Source organism: Triticum dicoccoides, chromosome 7A (genome assembly GCF_002162155.2).
Source record: "Triticum dicoccoides isolate Atlit2015 ecotype Zavitan chromosome 7A, WEW_v2.0, whole genome shotgun sequence".
Lineage (NCBI taxonomy): Eukaryota > Viridiplantae > Streptophyta > Magnoliopsida > Poales > Poaceae > Triticum > Triticum dicoccoides.
In genome coordinates, this window is record NC_041392.1 from 645,977,247 (window position 1) to 645,990,069 (window position 12,823).

At 45.8% G+C, this 12,823-nt stretch overlaps 1 protein-coding gene across 1 annotated transcript in view; it reads right to left on the reverse strand.

Moving 5' to 3' along the window:
* LOC119332103 overlaps positions 1 to 3,179 on the reverse strand; it is a 7,708-nt gene extending 4,529 nt beyond the window's left edge. Inside the window, exons 1-2 of the mRNA XM_037605274.1 lie at positions 2,863 to 3,179; positions 2,445 to 2,761 (exon numbers count right to left, since the gene is read on the reverse strand). Coding sequence (XP_037461171.1) covers positions 2,450 to 2,761; positions 2,863 to 3,156 — 606 coding nt within the window. The 5' untranslated portion in view covers positions 3,157 to 3,179 and the 3' untranslated portion in view covers positions 2,445 to 2,449. The remainder of the gene's footprint in view (positions 1 to 2,444; positions 2,762 to 2,862) is intronic.
* Between the last annotated feature and the right edge of the window lie 9,644 nt (positions 3,180 to 12,823).

Here is a 12,823-nt window from a genome sequence, read left to right on the forward strand (position 1 = left end):
AGAGAATTTTCTCTCAAGACCCTATATATGTTATGAATATAAAATTAAGAGTTTTAAACAACATTTTAACTTATGGGGCCAGTCAATTTGGGCATTCTAAAAAGAGGAAATAAAATCTTAGGGAAGAACTCCCTGAGTTACACGACCTTTTGGCATTAAGCTCTCTCCCTCCCGGCTTGTATTGTAGAAGACCTGGCATTATGGTGGAACTCAATAACATCCTCACCAATGAAGAAATCAGTTGGTTGAAACAATGACACCAAAGGTAGTTTCAGAAAGGGATTAAAATACCTCATATTTTCATCAAATTGCTAATGGCAGAAAGAGAAGAAAAAATACCACACACTTCTTAATTGTAGGTGATGTGTGTATTGAGGAACTGAAAATCTCCTTATTCATGCTACTCAACAATACTATGATTTATTTCGTCCAGTTCCTAGACACCTTTTCAATTTATTCTTGGGTACTTGGTATGATGGGGGATAAAAAAGAGACGCACATGGATAATGTATTGTTTATTAGGCCTTTCTATGTGGAAGAAATGAAATAAGCCTTATTTCCATGAATGCCAATAGGGCACCCGGTTGTGACGATATACTTATTGGATTCTTTTCAAAATTGTGAGATGCGGTGCAGCATTATGTCATGGCCCTATTCCATTATTTCATACCGGGACATTGGATGTCCAGGGGCTTAATTATGGTATTATAACTTTGTTTACTAAAATCTCACGGGCTAGTAGAATTCAACAATTTAGAATGATTTGCTTGCTTAAATGCCTTTACACGTGGATTACTAAAGTGGATATTAGAGTAGATCCCATTGGTGATAAATTGATTAGTAAGCACCAGAATGCTTTCGTGGAAAAATAACTCAGAAATATCATAGATGGTATCTTAACTCTACATGAGATCCATCATCACGTCACATTTGGAAAAAGTTGGTATTGTTCTTAAATTGGACTTTTAAAAGGCCTACAACAAGGTCAACTAAGATTTCCTTTTGGATTGTCATGTTGAGTGGGGTTTTAATCTTGTGTGGTGTGACTAGATTAGAAGCGTGCTCTTAAAATGGTAATTTGAATGTCAGATTGAATAACACCGCTGGTCCTTATTTTAAGAGTGCATGCTAAGGGTGTTAGATGGGGGCCCTCTCACCCTTATTGTTTAAGATTCATGTCTTTAAGATTCGCAGGGGCCGGATGTTCGTGCCCTTGAGGATTCGTCAGCCTGCTTAGGTTGTTGTCGAGTATCGTTGGCGTGACCCACACTCGCAGGCAGCTGCACGTGTGCGCCCACTGCTCCCCCAAGCGGCCAGGGGGGCTGATTGTTGGCGGCCACATCTCAGTATGCTTGGCGCCACTGGATCTGGAGTCTATTCAAAGAAGAGATTCCAAATTCCCCAATCTCACCGCGTTGCCACAGTGGTCGTGATCATAGTCAGACCTCCCAGCATTGCGATCCTATCGCCCATCACCAAAACCATCCTGGCAGTTACCTCTCTTGCAGCTAGAAGCCAAATAACAAATGGGCCAGAGAGAAGAAAAGTAGGAGGACGAAACGGGGAGGCAACTACTTCGCAAACAAATGTGGATCACCTCTAATCTTTTGTTCGCACCAGGCAAACATGGGTGAAACCCTAGGTCTGGGAGTTGGAGACGTCGCCCAAAAATGGGGAAGACTCGTTTCTAGGTCAGGAATGGAGCAGAAAGACGCTGGGGAGAGGCATATAACTTGTTTGCAACCATGTCCGAACTCTCCTCTAGAAACGGGGCCATGGCCACCACTAGGATCTCCATCCATGTGTTGCACAATGCTCTTCGCAATCAGGCAAATATATATCAGACACCCCCCGCCCTGTCAGACGTAGACGAGCCAAATGATTGGCAGACAATTATTTCCCCTGACAACTCGCCAACAGTTTGGCTTAGAATTTCTCAAAAAAATAGCGCGCTATGACGCCCCTAATAGCATGCTGTAGTGTGCTGAGCAATAGATCGTTATATCAATGAATGTATAATGCCTTGTTTATAGCATGCTATAGTGCGATATACTCCCTCCCCTTCCGAAATTAGTTGTCACAGAAATGAATAAAAATGGATGTATCTAAAATTAAAATACATCTACATACATTCATTTATCTGACAAGTAATTCTGGACGAAGGAAGTAACATGCTATAGCACGATTATATATAGTACACCAAAGGTGGATTTTAAACCGACGCTATTTTCCTGTGGCGCACTATTTTTTTCACTAGTCATTAGAATTGAACTAAAGGAACCGAGACGGGCTTTGGCGCACCACATAATTAGTGGCCATCAGCGAGAAAGCCTGGGCCCGGTCAATGAACCAATTTCTTTTGGATGGGCAGTCCAGGGCTCCAATCCAAACAGCCCAAACCTGCAAGTAATTATTTGATTAATGAATTCTCAGGGAGATAATACCTTCGTTAAAAAGAAGAAGACAAGCTACTCGAGGAGTATGTGAGGCTGGACACCGGCGCAATTTCCCCCTCACCGCTCGGGGCTGCCTGCTGAGACGCCGCCGTCGCCTCCTCCTGGCCGTCGCCGAACCGGTTTCTCACATGGTCCAGGAACTCGGTCAGCACCGGATCTTGGATCGGTGACTCCTGCACACAGCATACCACCTCGACGCCCACCTTGTCCGAGCAACCGCGGCGCGGCCCCTCCGTCCAGCGCGCCGTGAAACGGCACGCGCACCGCTCCTCGCCGTCCACGGTGCCGTGAGGCGCCTTCTCTACCTGCATATTTGGTCGGCGCCAATTATTACTACTCCTACAACATGCGTATATGTGTGTGGTGAATGCATTGGGTAGGGCGCGACGCGGCGCGGAGGACGTACGGCCTCAAGGACGGCGTCGTAGTATTTGATCTCGCCGCCGTGCATGTCGCAGGCGAGGCAGAGCTGGTCGCCCGGGCGGAGGTCGCCACAATGGGCGTCGTCGAGGGCGAGGCACGCCCGGCGAAACCTGGCGCGGAGCGCGTCCACGTCGCCCGGGGATGCGAGGTCAGCCCCTGGATTGTACCACTCGTCCGCATCCTCGGGGAAATTCTCGAACATGACGCGCAGCCAGCCGTCCTGCACCACCACGCGTGCGCCGTACCATGCCTCGTCGGACCGCGCGCGGTACTCCATACGGGGCGGCGGGCGGCGCCGCGGCGCCGGCGCGACGGTGGCCTTCCGCTTTTGCGAGTTCGGCATTTCGGAGGCACTGTGGGAGTGGCGGCGCTGGGGGATTTGGGCACTCGAGAGGACGGTGCGGAGGGTTGTCTGATGTTTTATATGGTCCAAATCTTAATCTTTTAGGGTTTTTTACACAGTAAAACTGAGCCTAAACTGAGATGCCTCACTATATCAGCGTTTTCAACCGTTAGATTATGCGTTCGAACAGTTTCTGGCCGTCAGATCTTCGTTTCAGCCACAATGTACTGTGAGCTGGGCCGCCTGTCCTAATGGGCCGCTACTCTGGTGAGTTTTTTGAAGGCCTGATCCACCCGGTTGCTAACCCTCACGAAGGAAAAAAAATGCTCCAACACACGGAACTGCTCGGTTGCTACGAGAGAAATGAGAAGGGGATTCGGCGTCACGTGAGAGGTGAGAGGATGATTCGGGGATGGATCGATTGATCATGGCGGTGGTGCACCCTATCTGTCTGGTGGCGGGTGATGTCGCCGACGGCCCATCTGTCTTTCTCCCACGATAGCTCGCTCATCTCAAACCCTTTCACCTCTCTCCTGCAGGTCCTTGGTAGCCCTAACCATGGCGGTGGTGAACCGGCGACTCTGGTTCATGTCGCCACCACATGTGAGCCCCATCTCCGCACGCCCTCAACTCTCTTTCTCTCGCAGGAGTTGATGTCGTTATTTGATTCCGTGCAATGAGTCATGTTCAAAGACGTCCTTCATTCACTAGAACTGATGATCAGGGATCGAAAACATTCATCCACAGCTTGAATGGTCAACCCATACTTGCCAATCGTGACCATCAGTGAATATCACATCGCATTCATCATGTAGAGCGAAGGAGAGCCACAAAATTGAGCATCAGGTATGTTGCTTTGCTTTTCCTAGCCAACTGCTGTGACAACTCTTCTTGATTGCTTCATTTCTTCATTTTTCCGTTTACAGTTAGATCTTAGTCTGGATTGCATTGGTTTGATTCCACCTGGTTTTGTTCATGTGATTTAGCTTGTGGATTTGGGGCTAGGATTTAGGTAACAACGAAAATTAGAAATCTTGGCGGACTTTATGGATCAATGAAAAAGATGACATGGCAATGTAGTCCCTACGTATCAAAATATAAGACATTTCTTACCTAAATCTAGGCCAAAAATGTCTTATATTGTGATATAGAGGGAATATTTAATTGGAGATGAGGATTCTTGATTACAAAGAATTGAAATTAATTTTGACTTCGGTACTACTAATGCACAATCTTTGTTCTTGCATAATTTAACTTTGTATGTTGGACTGGATGGTGGCACCTACAATATGATCTATTAATGATCACTGATAGCAGGAATGTTTCTTCCGATGAAACACATTTGTGTTGGCTTTCATATGACGTAAGGTAAGCATTGTTTTGATTGAAATGGTTAATTTTGAGAGGCTATGGATGGAAAATATGTCCACTAACTCCGTATCAAGTAACTGATTATGTTATTTAGTTGGAAAATAAAAGGGGGTAGCATTTGTAATCCCAAGATTAGGTCTGTATTACTATCTATATATAGGCAAATCGCTATAACTTTGCAGTACAATGATGATATGCCAAATTATTAGCATTATGATTTGGAATAAAAACATTATAGGAATCATTTATTTCTTCTTACATTAGTATTTGCAATAAACATTCCTTCATTCTTAAGGTCTTTAGATGAATAGTTGTTCAAATCATATTGTCCTTTCATTTCTTGAATTATCTTTTCCTTACATTACATTTTAGAATAAAGATGTATTACATTTTCTTGGGTTTCTTGCCAAATGAGTCATCCTACTTTATATGACTTTCTTCTCTGGAACCTATTACAGCGGTCTATCATGAGCAATAGGGCATTGTTGCATCTTATCTGGATGCGTACAAATTTATCATAATACTACCCTTTGCATTGCATCTTTAGTTTAGTCCAGTTTAGTCCTCACATATGTTCATCTTCCCGTTCATCAGTTTCATTGAGAAACTGGTGTTGCTGCGACCAGCCGGTGATTTCTGTACATGCACTGAACCATCAAAAGCTACCATTGATTATGTAGCTTCCCTTGGTAAGAACTAATAATAGTGTATACTCATATTTGCATAGTTTGTAAATAGGTGAGTTTGTACATCACCAAACTGCAGCCAAACAGCTCACTAAATACTCCCTCCATTCACAAATATAAGATGGTCTAACTCTTTTTTTTTTCAATTGGATGTATATAGACATGTTTTAGTATGTTTGTTCACACATTTCAATCTGTATGTAGTCCATATTGAAATATCCAAAGCACCTTATATTTATGAACGAAGTAGTATTTTTGCAGTGTCTTTGACTGTTATTATTTATACTAAATTTTCATTTGTATTGATCTGAATAGAAAGGTCATTGTTGCATTTTGGTTCTATATATATGTAGTACTGTTTTATTTCTATGCAAATATAGGATTTAAACATTGAGAGTATCAAACGCACCAATGGTTGAAAGTGTTAATCCATTCACTCAGAGCCTGCGAATCTTTCCACACCATCTTCTAATTGTATCGGCGATGTCATTTACATATATCTAACTAGGAGAAAATATTGCTTTATAAGGATGCCACACTATTATTATTTTGACGTGTCCTGCTGAGAAATTTTGTCAAGATTAGTATAGTAGTCAGTATCATGGAATGCCATTTGGCTTCACTTAATCACTTTCCTTCTCGATCACCTTTTGGCACATTAGTGGTCATAAATGTTGGGTTGTAGATTTATGGTCCAATTTATGAGGTGCTACAAAAATCTTGGTAGACATGAACCTAAGAGGAAGGAAAATATGACATGGAAATTATAGAAGTGGACAGTTACATAAAATGATAAATATTTGGTTCATCTACATGATGGTTCAGAAGTTCTACCATTGAAAATAGGAATTTAGTTCTTCCACGTCAATATATTTGTAAATAGTACTATCAATATATTGAAAAAAATAGGAGGGTGCAGCAACACGCTCCAATCATGATCTAGTGGGGTATTACAACGGTGAAAAATGTATGGCAAAGAGGTTAGACAGAGAGGAATATATGACTCTTTTTTCAGAAACGAATATGTGGCTTTTTTAGGAAATAAATATATGGCTTCTGGACACAGAGCTCTATTCGATGGAACAATCAGGCCCATGGGCTAGCGTTCTTTTGAGGCGAGATAGCTCCAAAGAGGCCCAATTTGCTGAGCAAGGCCAGCATGCACGGGATGATGCTAACATGCGTGCTGCGGCAGTGGCATGATCGCCAAGTTAGAGTATATGCATAGCATGTTCCATGGTTGGTATCAACTAATTCTGAAGAAACTAAATAGGCGACTCCGGAACACCCGGCCAAGCTCGGCTAGCACTGGTAGAAAAAGGACCTATAGTCCCGGTTCGTAAGGGCCTTTAGTCTCGGTTCTTGAACCGGGACTAAAGTGTCGGTACTAATGCCCTGTACCTTTAGTCTCGGTTCAATCCAGAACCGGGACTGATGGGCCTCCACGTGGGCAGTGCGCAGAGCCCAGACAGGAGACCAATAGGCATCCACGCGTCAGCATTTCTGTGGCTGGAATTTTTGTTTTTTTTCAAGGAGGGGGGTGGGGGGGGGGGTTTGGGATTTTGGGGGGTTAATTTAGGTGTTTCATATATTGTGTTAGCTAGTTATAATTAATAGAGAGAAGTGTCCTCTCTTACGTCCGTGCTTGGTCGGCGCTACGTACTATACATACGTATAGAAAGGACTAGACACGCTAGTTAGCTAGTAAGCAAACGAAGGAAACAGAAGATCGTCATGAACATATATGCATACAGAGAGAAGTGATATCGAACACCTCTCCTTCTCCGAGAGATTGGTCGAACAACAAGTTCTCGTATATCTATCCGACACTACCGGCTACATATATACAATAATTATCTCTTACAAATATAATCATACAGACTCATGGTCCACATAGTATTCTCCGTCTTCAGCGATCACTTGGTCAAGAAAGAATGCCGCCAATTCCTCTTGAATTGCTCGCATGCGAGCTGGTGCTAGGAGTTCATCCCGCTTCCGAAACATCTAATTTGAAGAAGGGGGTCAATACACACACACACACACACACACACACACACACACACACACACACACACACACACACACACACACACATATATATATATATATATATATATATATATATATATATGAATGGATGAAACTCAATACAAATGATGGTAATAAAATAAAATTGTGAATGTGATTATTTACGTACTTCATATTGTTCGTCAGAGTACCCGCCCCGCTCACAGGTCGTGTGGCGGATGGACTCGCAGACGTAGTATCCACAGAAATCATTCCCTTTTTCCTGCCACAACCACTTTACAAGAAATAGAGGTCAATCAAACTGATAAGCAAGAATGCTAAATGGCATTGATGAAACTAGCGCTTGAATCACTAGGAGATGCGCGGAACATGCTATTATAGTACTTACTTTCGGGTGTCTAAATTCCAGCTCCTTCGGCAGTCCCGGAACTGTTTTGGTGAATTTTCTCCAAACCCTGCCGGACAAAGAAAACAATTACTTGATATCAGGAAATGAACAAAGTTGCTGATATGGTGGATAATGATCGATTTAACTTACTTCTTGAGGATTTCAGTCATGTCCGCATACTCCTGGGGATCTTTTCGTTTAGAGTCCAAGACGGTTACTACTCCCTCCTCAAGCCTAATCTCTAGGAGAATATAGTGGAAACTGCACACGCATGCATAACTCATCAATTACATTACTATAACCTGGACTAATATATAAGGGAAACTGAATATGCACAAGACAGTAACACTCACTTGAAGTTGTAAGGAAAGAGTATTATATCTTTGTTTTCATTTTTTTTGAATGATCGTAGCAAGTTGGCCTCGGTATCTCCGGGACGATGCTGAACCTCAGTTGCATCTATGAGATATGTGTTAATGAACCCAATATCACCGATTTGTCTTTTCTTCAATTCGGTGGTCTTCATTCTGCATAATATAGTGAGGATAATTATAAATACATGCAATGAAAGAGATGAGCTATATAGAGAGACTTAATGACAGAAGTAGTAGTACTTACAAACAGTAGCAGGTGATCGTTGTTTTATCGAGGGCCAATTGATTGAAAAACTGATAGAACTCCTCAAATGGAATAGGCAACAGTTCAATTCCAACGAGGTCATGCTCCGGTTTAACTCTCGCATACAAAGTACTCCTCCGCCCAGACTCTCTGCAGATTTTCAAGTACCAATCATGTAATCTTCGCATCATCGTTGTTAAAGATTTTTCATCTTTGACGAGAGGCTTCCCGTACTCATATCTGTGTATCTGCACCTCCATGGTATCATAATGTACATCGTCGGGCAGGTAATCGTCAACATTGCCATAACCGGGCACCATCCTCGGATCGACGATGTCGCTAGGCACCTTGAGGGGGGGGGGCACGATTGCTTCGCTTGTTCGCCGAGCTGGGCAATTTGTTTCCCAGCTTCTTGTCGTTCTTTCAGCCTTTGATCACTAACTGTACTTCCCGACCGCTCCGCTTCGGCCCATGTCTTTGCAATAATGCGCTCATAGTTGCCTTTCGGCAGAGACTTGGGTGGTTTTGCCAGGGCAGCCAAAGTGTGCTTCACTTTCACCGGATCTACCTTCTCCTCCGGAGGTGGATGTCTCTTTGCTCTCAACCCTTGAAACCAGTCATCCACTTCGGTTCGCGCGATCTCGGTGTTCTCCTCCAGGCTCCTCTCATATGGTAACTTCTCTGGAGTCTTCAGAGCAAGACCGAATCTGTATGTCCTCCCGCCTCTGGTTGTACTGCTAGACGCCGACCGAGCAGACGGAGCGGTTGTCTTCTTTACTTGCTTACGAGGCGGAGGAGAAGGACTACGACGCGCCGGAGCAGCTGGAGCGACGACAGGTCTCTTCCGCCCTTGCTGACGAGGCGGAGAAGGAGGAGGCTGGCTGCTCGGGCGCGTCGGCGCAGGCGGAGAAGGAGGCGGAGTGCCGCCACGCGCCGGAGAAGGAGCCGGCCGAGGGCCCTGATCGTCACTCGCCGGAGGAGGAGGCGATGGAGGAGGCGGAGTGCCCTGACTCGCGAGAGGAGGAGGAGGAGGCGGAGGCGTCCAGTTCGGAAGGTTGATGAGCTCCTTCCGCCATAGGCATGGAGTCTTCAGAGCAGACCCCAGCCGAGTCTCCCCTTCACCGGTAGGGTGGTCAAGCTGGAGGTCCTCAAATCCCTCCGTTATTTCATCCACCATCACCCTAGCATATCCTTCTGGAATCGGCCGGCAGTGAAAAGTTGCACCGGGTTCAGTAGGATAAACAGAGTCAACAGCCGCCTTGACCTTCAAATTCATCCATTGCGTCATAAGGTGGCAATTTTGAGACTCCGTGATAGCATCCACGGGATAGCTGGCAGGAGCCATCAAGGCATGCTCCGGCTGAAGCAGCTCGGTGGAAGCCACGCTGCTTCTGCACTGAGATGGCGGGGTAGCTTCGGGGGAGGCTTCGGCAGTACGTTTGCTGCGATTTGCTTCTCGTTCCTCTATCGCGTCTACCCTTGCTTGCAGCGCCTGCATTTGGGTCTGCTGCACTTTTTTCCTCCTCTCATAGGATTTGTAACCGCCTGCGTCCGGAAACCCAACCTTCCACGGAATGGAGCCTGGCGTGCCTCGTGTCCGTCCAGGGTGCTCAGGATTCCCGAGGGCCATTGTGAGCTCGTCATTCTCTCTGTCTGGAAAGAACTTCCCTTGCTGCGCTGCTTCGATATACTGCTTAAGCTTCCTGACTGGTATGTCCATTTGATCGTTCGTCCAAATGCACTTCCCTATTACAGGGTCCAAGGTTCCGCCAGCCCCGAAGAACCAAGTCCGGCAACGGTCTGGCCAGCTAATTGTCTCTGGTTCGATCCCTTTATCAACCAGATCATTCTCAGTCTTGGCCCACTTAGGCTGGGCTACGAGGTAGCCACCTGACCCCGTGCGATGGTGAAGCATCTTTTTCGCAGCATTTTGCTTGTTTGTCGCTGACATCTTCTTACTCTTTTCCGATGTCTTGTGGGCCACAAATGCGGGCCAGTGATCTCTGATCTTCTCATATCTGCCCTTGAATTCTGGTGTCTCATTATTTTCGACAAACTTATTCAGCTCTTTCTTCCACCTCCTGAATAGTTCTGCCATCCTCTTAAGAGCAAAATATTTGATTAATTTCTCTTTAACTGGGTTCTCTGGATTATCCTCTGGCAGTAGGGTGAAATTTGATTTCAGCTCAGTCCAAAATCAATTTTCTGCATATCATTGACATAAGACACCTCAGGGTCTTCTATAGCCGGCTTAAACCATTGCTGGATGCTTATCGGGATCTTGTCCCTAACCAGAATCCCGCACTGAGCAACAAATGCGCTCTTTGTCTGGAGGGGTTCAATTGGTTGGCCATCGGGCGCGATTGCTATGATCTCAAACTTTTCATCCGAGCTCAACTTTTTCTTCGGGCCTCATCTCTTTACCGAAGTTGTGCTCGATCCGGAGGGCTAGAAAAAAGAACAAAGACTTAATTAATATGTGTACATACCAAAACAATGAATGCATCAATCAGCTAGTCAGCATAGGCTTAACTAATATATATACCTGGCCGGACTCAGTTCGGTCACCGGAGCCGTCATCACGGTCTCCTTCTTGCACCGGCATTGGGTCACCGGAGTCGTCCTCATGTTCTTCTTCTTGCACCGGCATTAGGTCACCGTAGCCAACTTGTTCACCCTCTCCTTCCAGACCATCGATTTCATTGAGAAACAACGAGACGACATCACTTCCTTCTGCAATTATGTCCCTCAACAACGCTTCTTTTGCTTCGTCTAGGGCGGTGTCCATAGTTTCTACAAATATTTACAACATGGCAATTATTATTCAAACATGACAGATGGATATATTAGTGCCAAACGTAGAACTAGCTACCTAATCATAGTAAGCTATCGGGAGGGGGTATATATCGACAACGACGACACTACATCTATGTCCCTCGACGACCCTCGTTCCCGATAAAAAAAAGAGGAAGAAGAAGAAAAAAGAGAGGAGAAGAACTCCTCTATTCTTTCTTCTCTTTTTTTTCTTCTTCCTCTTCTTTTTTTATCCTCTTCTTCCTCTCATGTTCGAGAGCATCGCCGAGGGGTCGGGAGGTTGCCTAGTGTCAAAGGATTCAACAAAACCATGTCTTCATCATTAGGCGAAAGTAACATGTGCATGATGGTACGAAGCTCTCCAAAGTTATTTTGGAACGGAGTCCTAGATAGGATAATTCGCTTTTTGGTACAAAGTTCAGCAAGAACCTTCCAAATATCGTTATTTGGAAGGCCTTTGCTGAAATTCATACAAGAAGGCAAATTATCCTATCCGGGACACCATTCCAAAATAATTTTGGAGGACTTCGTCATGCCCTGGTTACTTCTGGCTAATGATGAAGCCATGGATTTCTTCAATACTTTGACACTAGGAAACCTCTCTCGACCCCTCGGCGATCCTCGACCCCTCGAACCCTCGACGACCTTGGAACCCTCGACCCCTCGGCGATCCTCTTCTTCCTCTCATGTTCGAGAGGATCACCGAGGGGTCGGGAGGTTGCGTAGTGTCAAAGGATTCAACAAAACCATGTCTTCATCATTAGGCGAAAGTAACATGTGCATGATGGTACGAAGCCCTCCAAAGTTATTTTGGAACGGAGTCCTAGATAGGATAATTCGCTTTTTGATACAAAGTTCAGCAAGAACCTTCCAAATATCGTTATTTGGAAGGCCTTTGCTGAAATTCATACAAAAAGGCAAATTATCCTATCCGGGTGTCGGGGGCGATGCTGATTCCCGCCAACACCTATGGGGACAGGGCCCCTTTCGGTTCGGTGGGGGGCGGAGAGCGCACAAAGAGCGGATCGAGGCAGTGCACGCGGGCGATTTTACCCAGCTCCGGGCCGCACGGATGCGTAAAACCCTACTGCTGCTTGTTTGTGTATATTGGATTCTTGCTCAGGAGCGATGGACGCTGCCGGACTGAGCATGAGAGTGTTCCTGGTGTTGAATGAGCCGAACTGGCCGAACCTCCGAACTTCCTAACCCCTTCTACGTTGCGCTTGGGCCTCCTTTTATACTCTCAAGGGGTCACCGACAGGGGGCAACGTAGACAAGAAGGGTAAAAATGGAAAAGGATGCGGTAGGTGCAGCTACCGCTACTGTGGATACAGTGCGCCCTACCTAACTCTGACGGCAGGGGACAAGGGCATTAAATGCCTGTCTGAGTCTCCTAAACAGTGCAAAAAGGTGACCGTTAGGAGCGCCACCGTTTGCCACGATGGGCTTCTCTTCATCTCCGCTTGCCACCACGTACCCCTAGCTGCACGGCCTCCCGCCACGTGCGCTCTGGGAGAGTCCCAGAGCGACACGTTAGCAGGTGAGCTGGAGCGCGGGCACGAAGTGGGGGTTTCCCGCGGCAAGTTCCTTGCCGCGGCCGTCGTCTTGCCGCGTCCGGAAGCTTGTCGCTCGCCGGATCTTGCCGGGACGCGGGGCGCGTCGCGGCAAGCTTTCTTGATACGCCTTGAATGGCCTT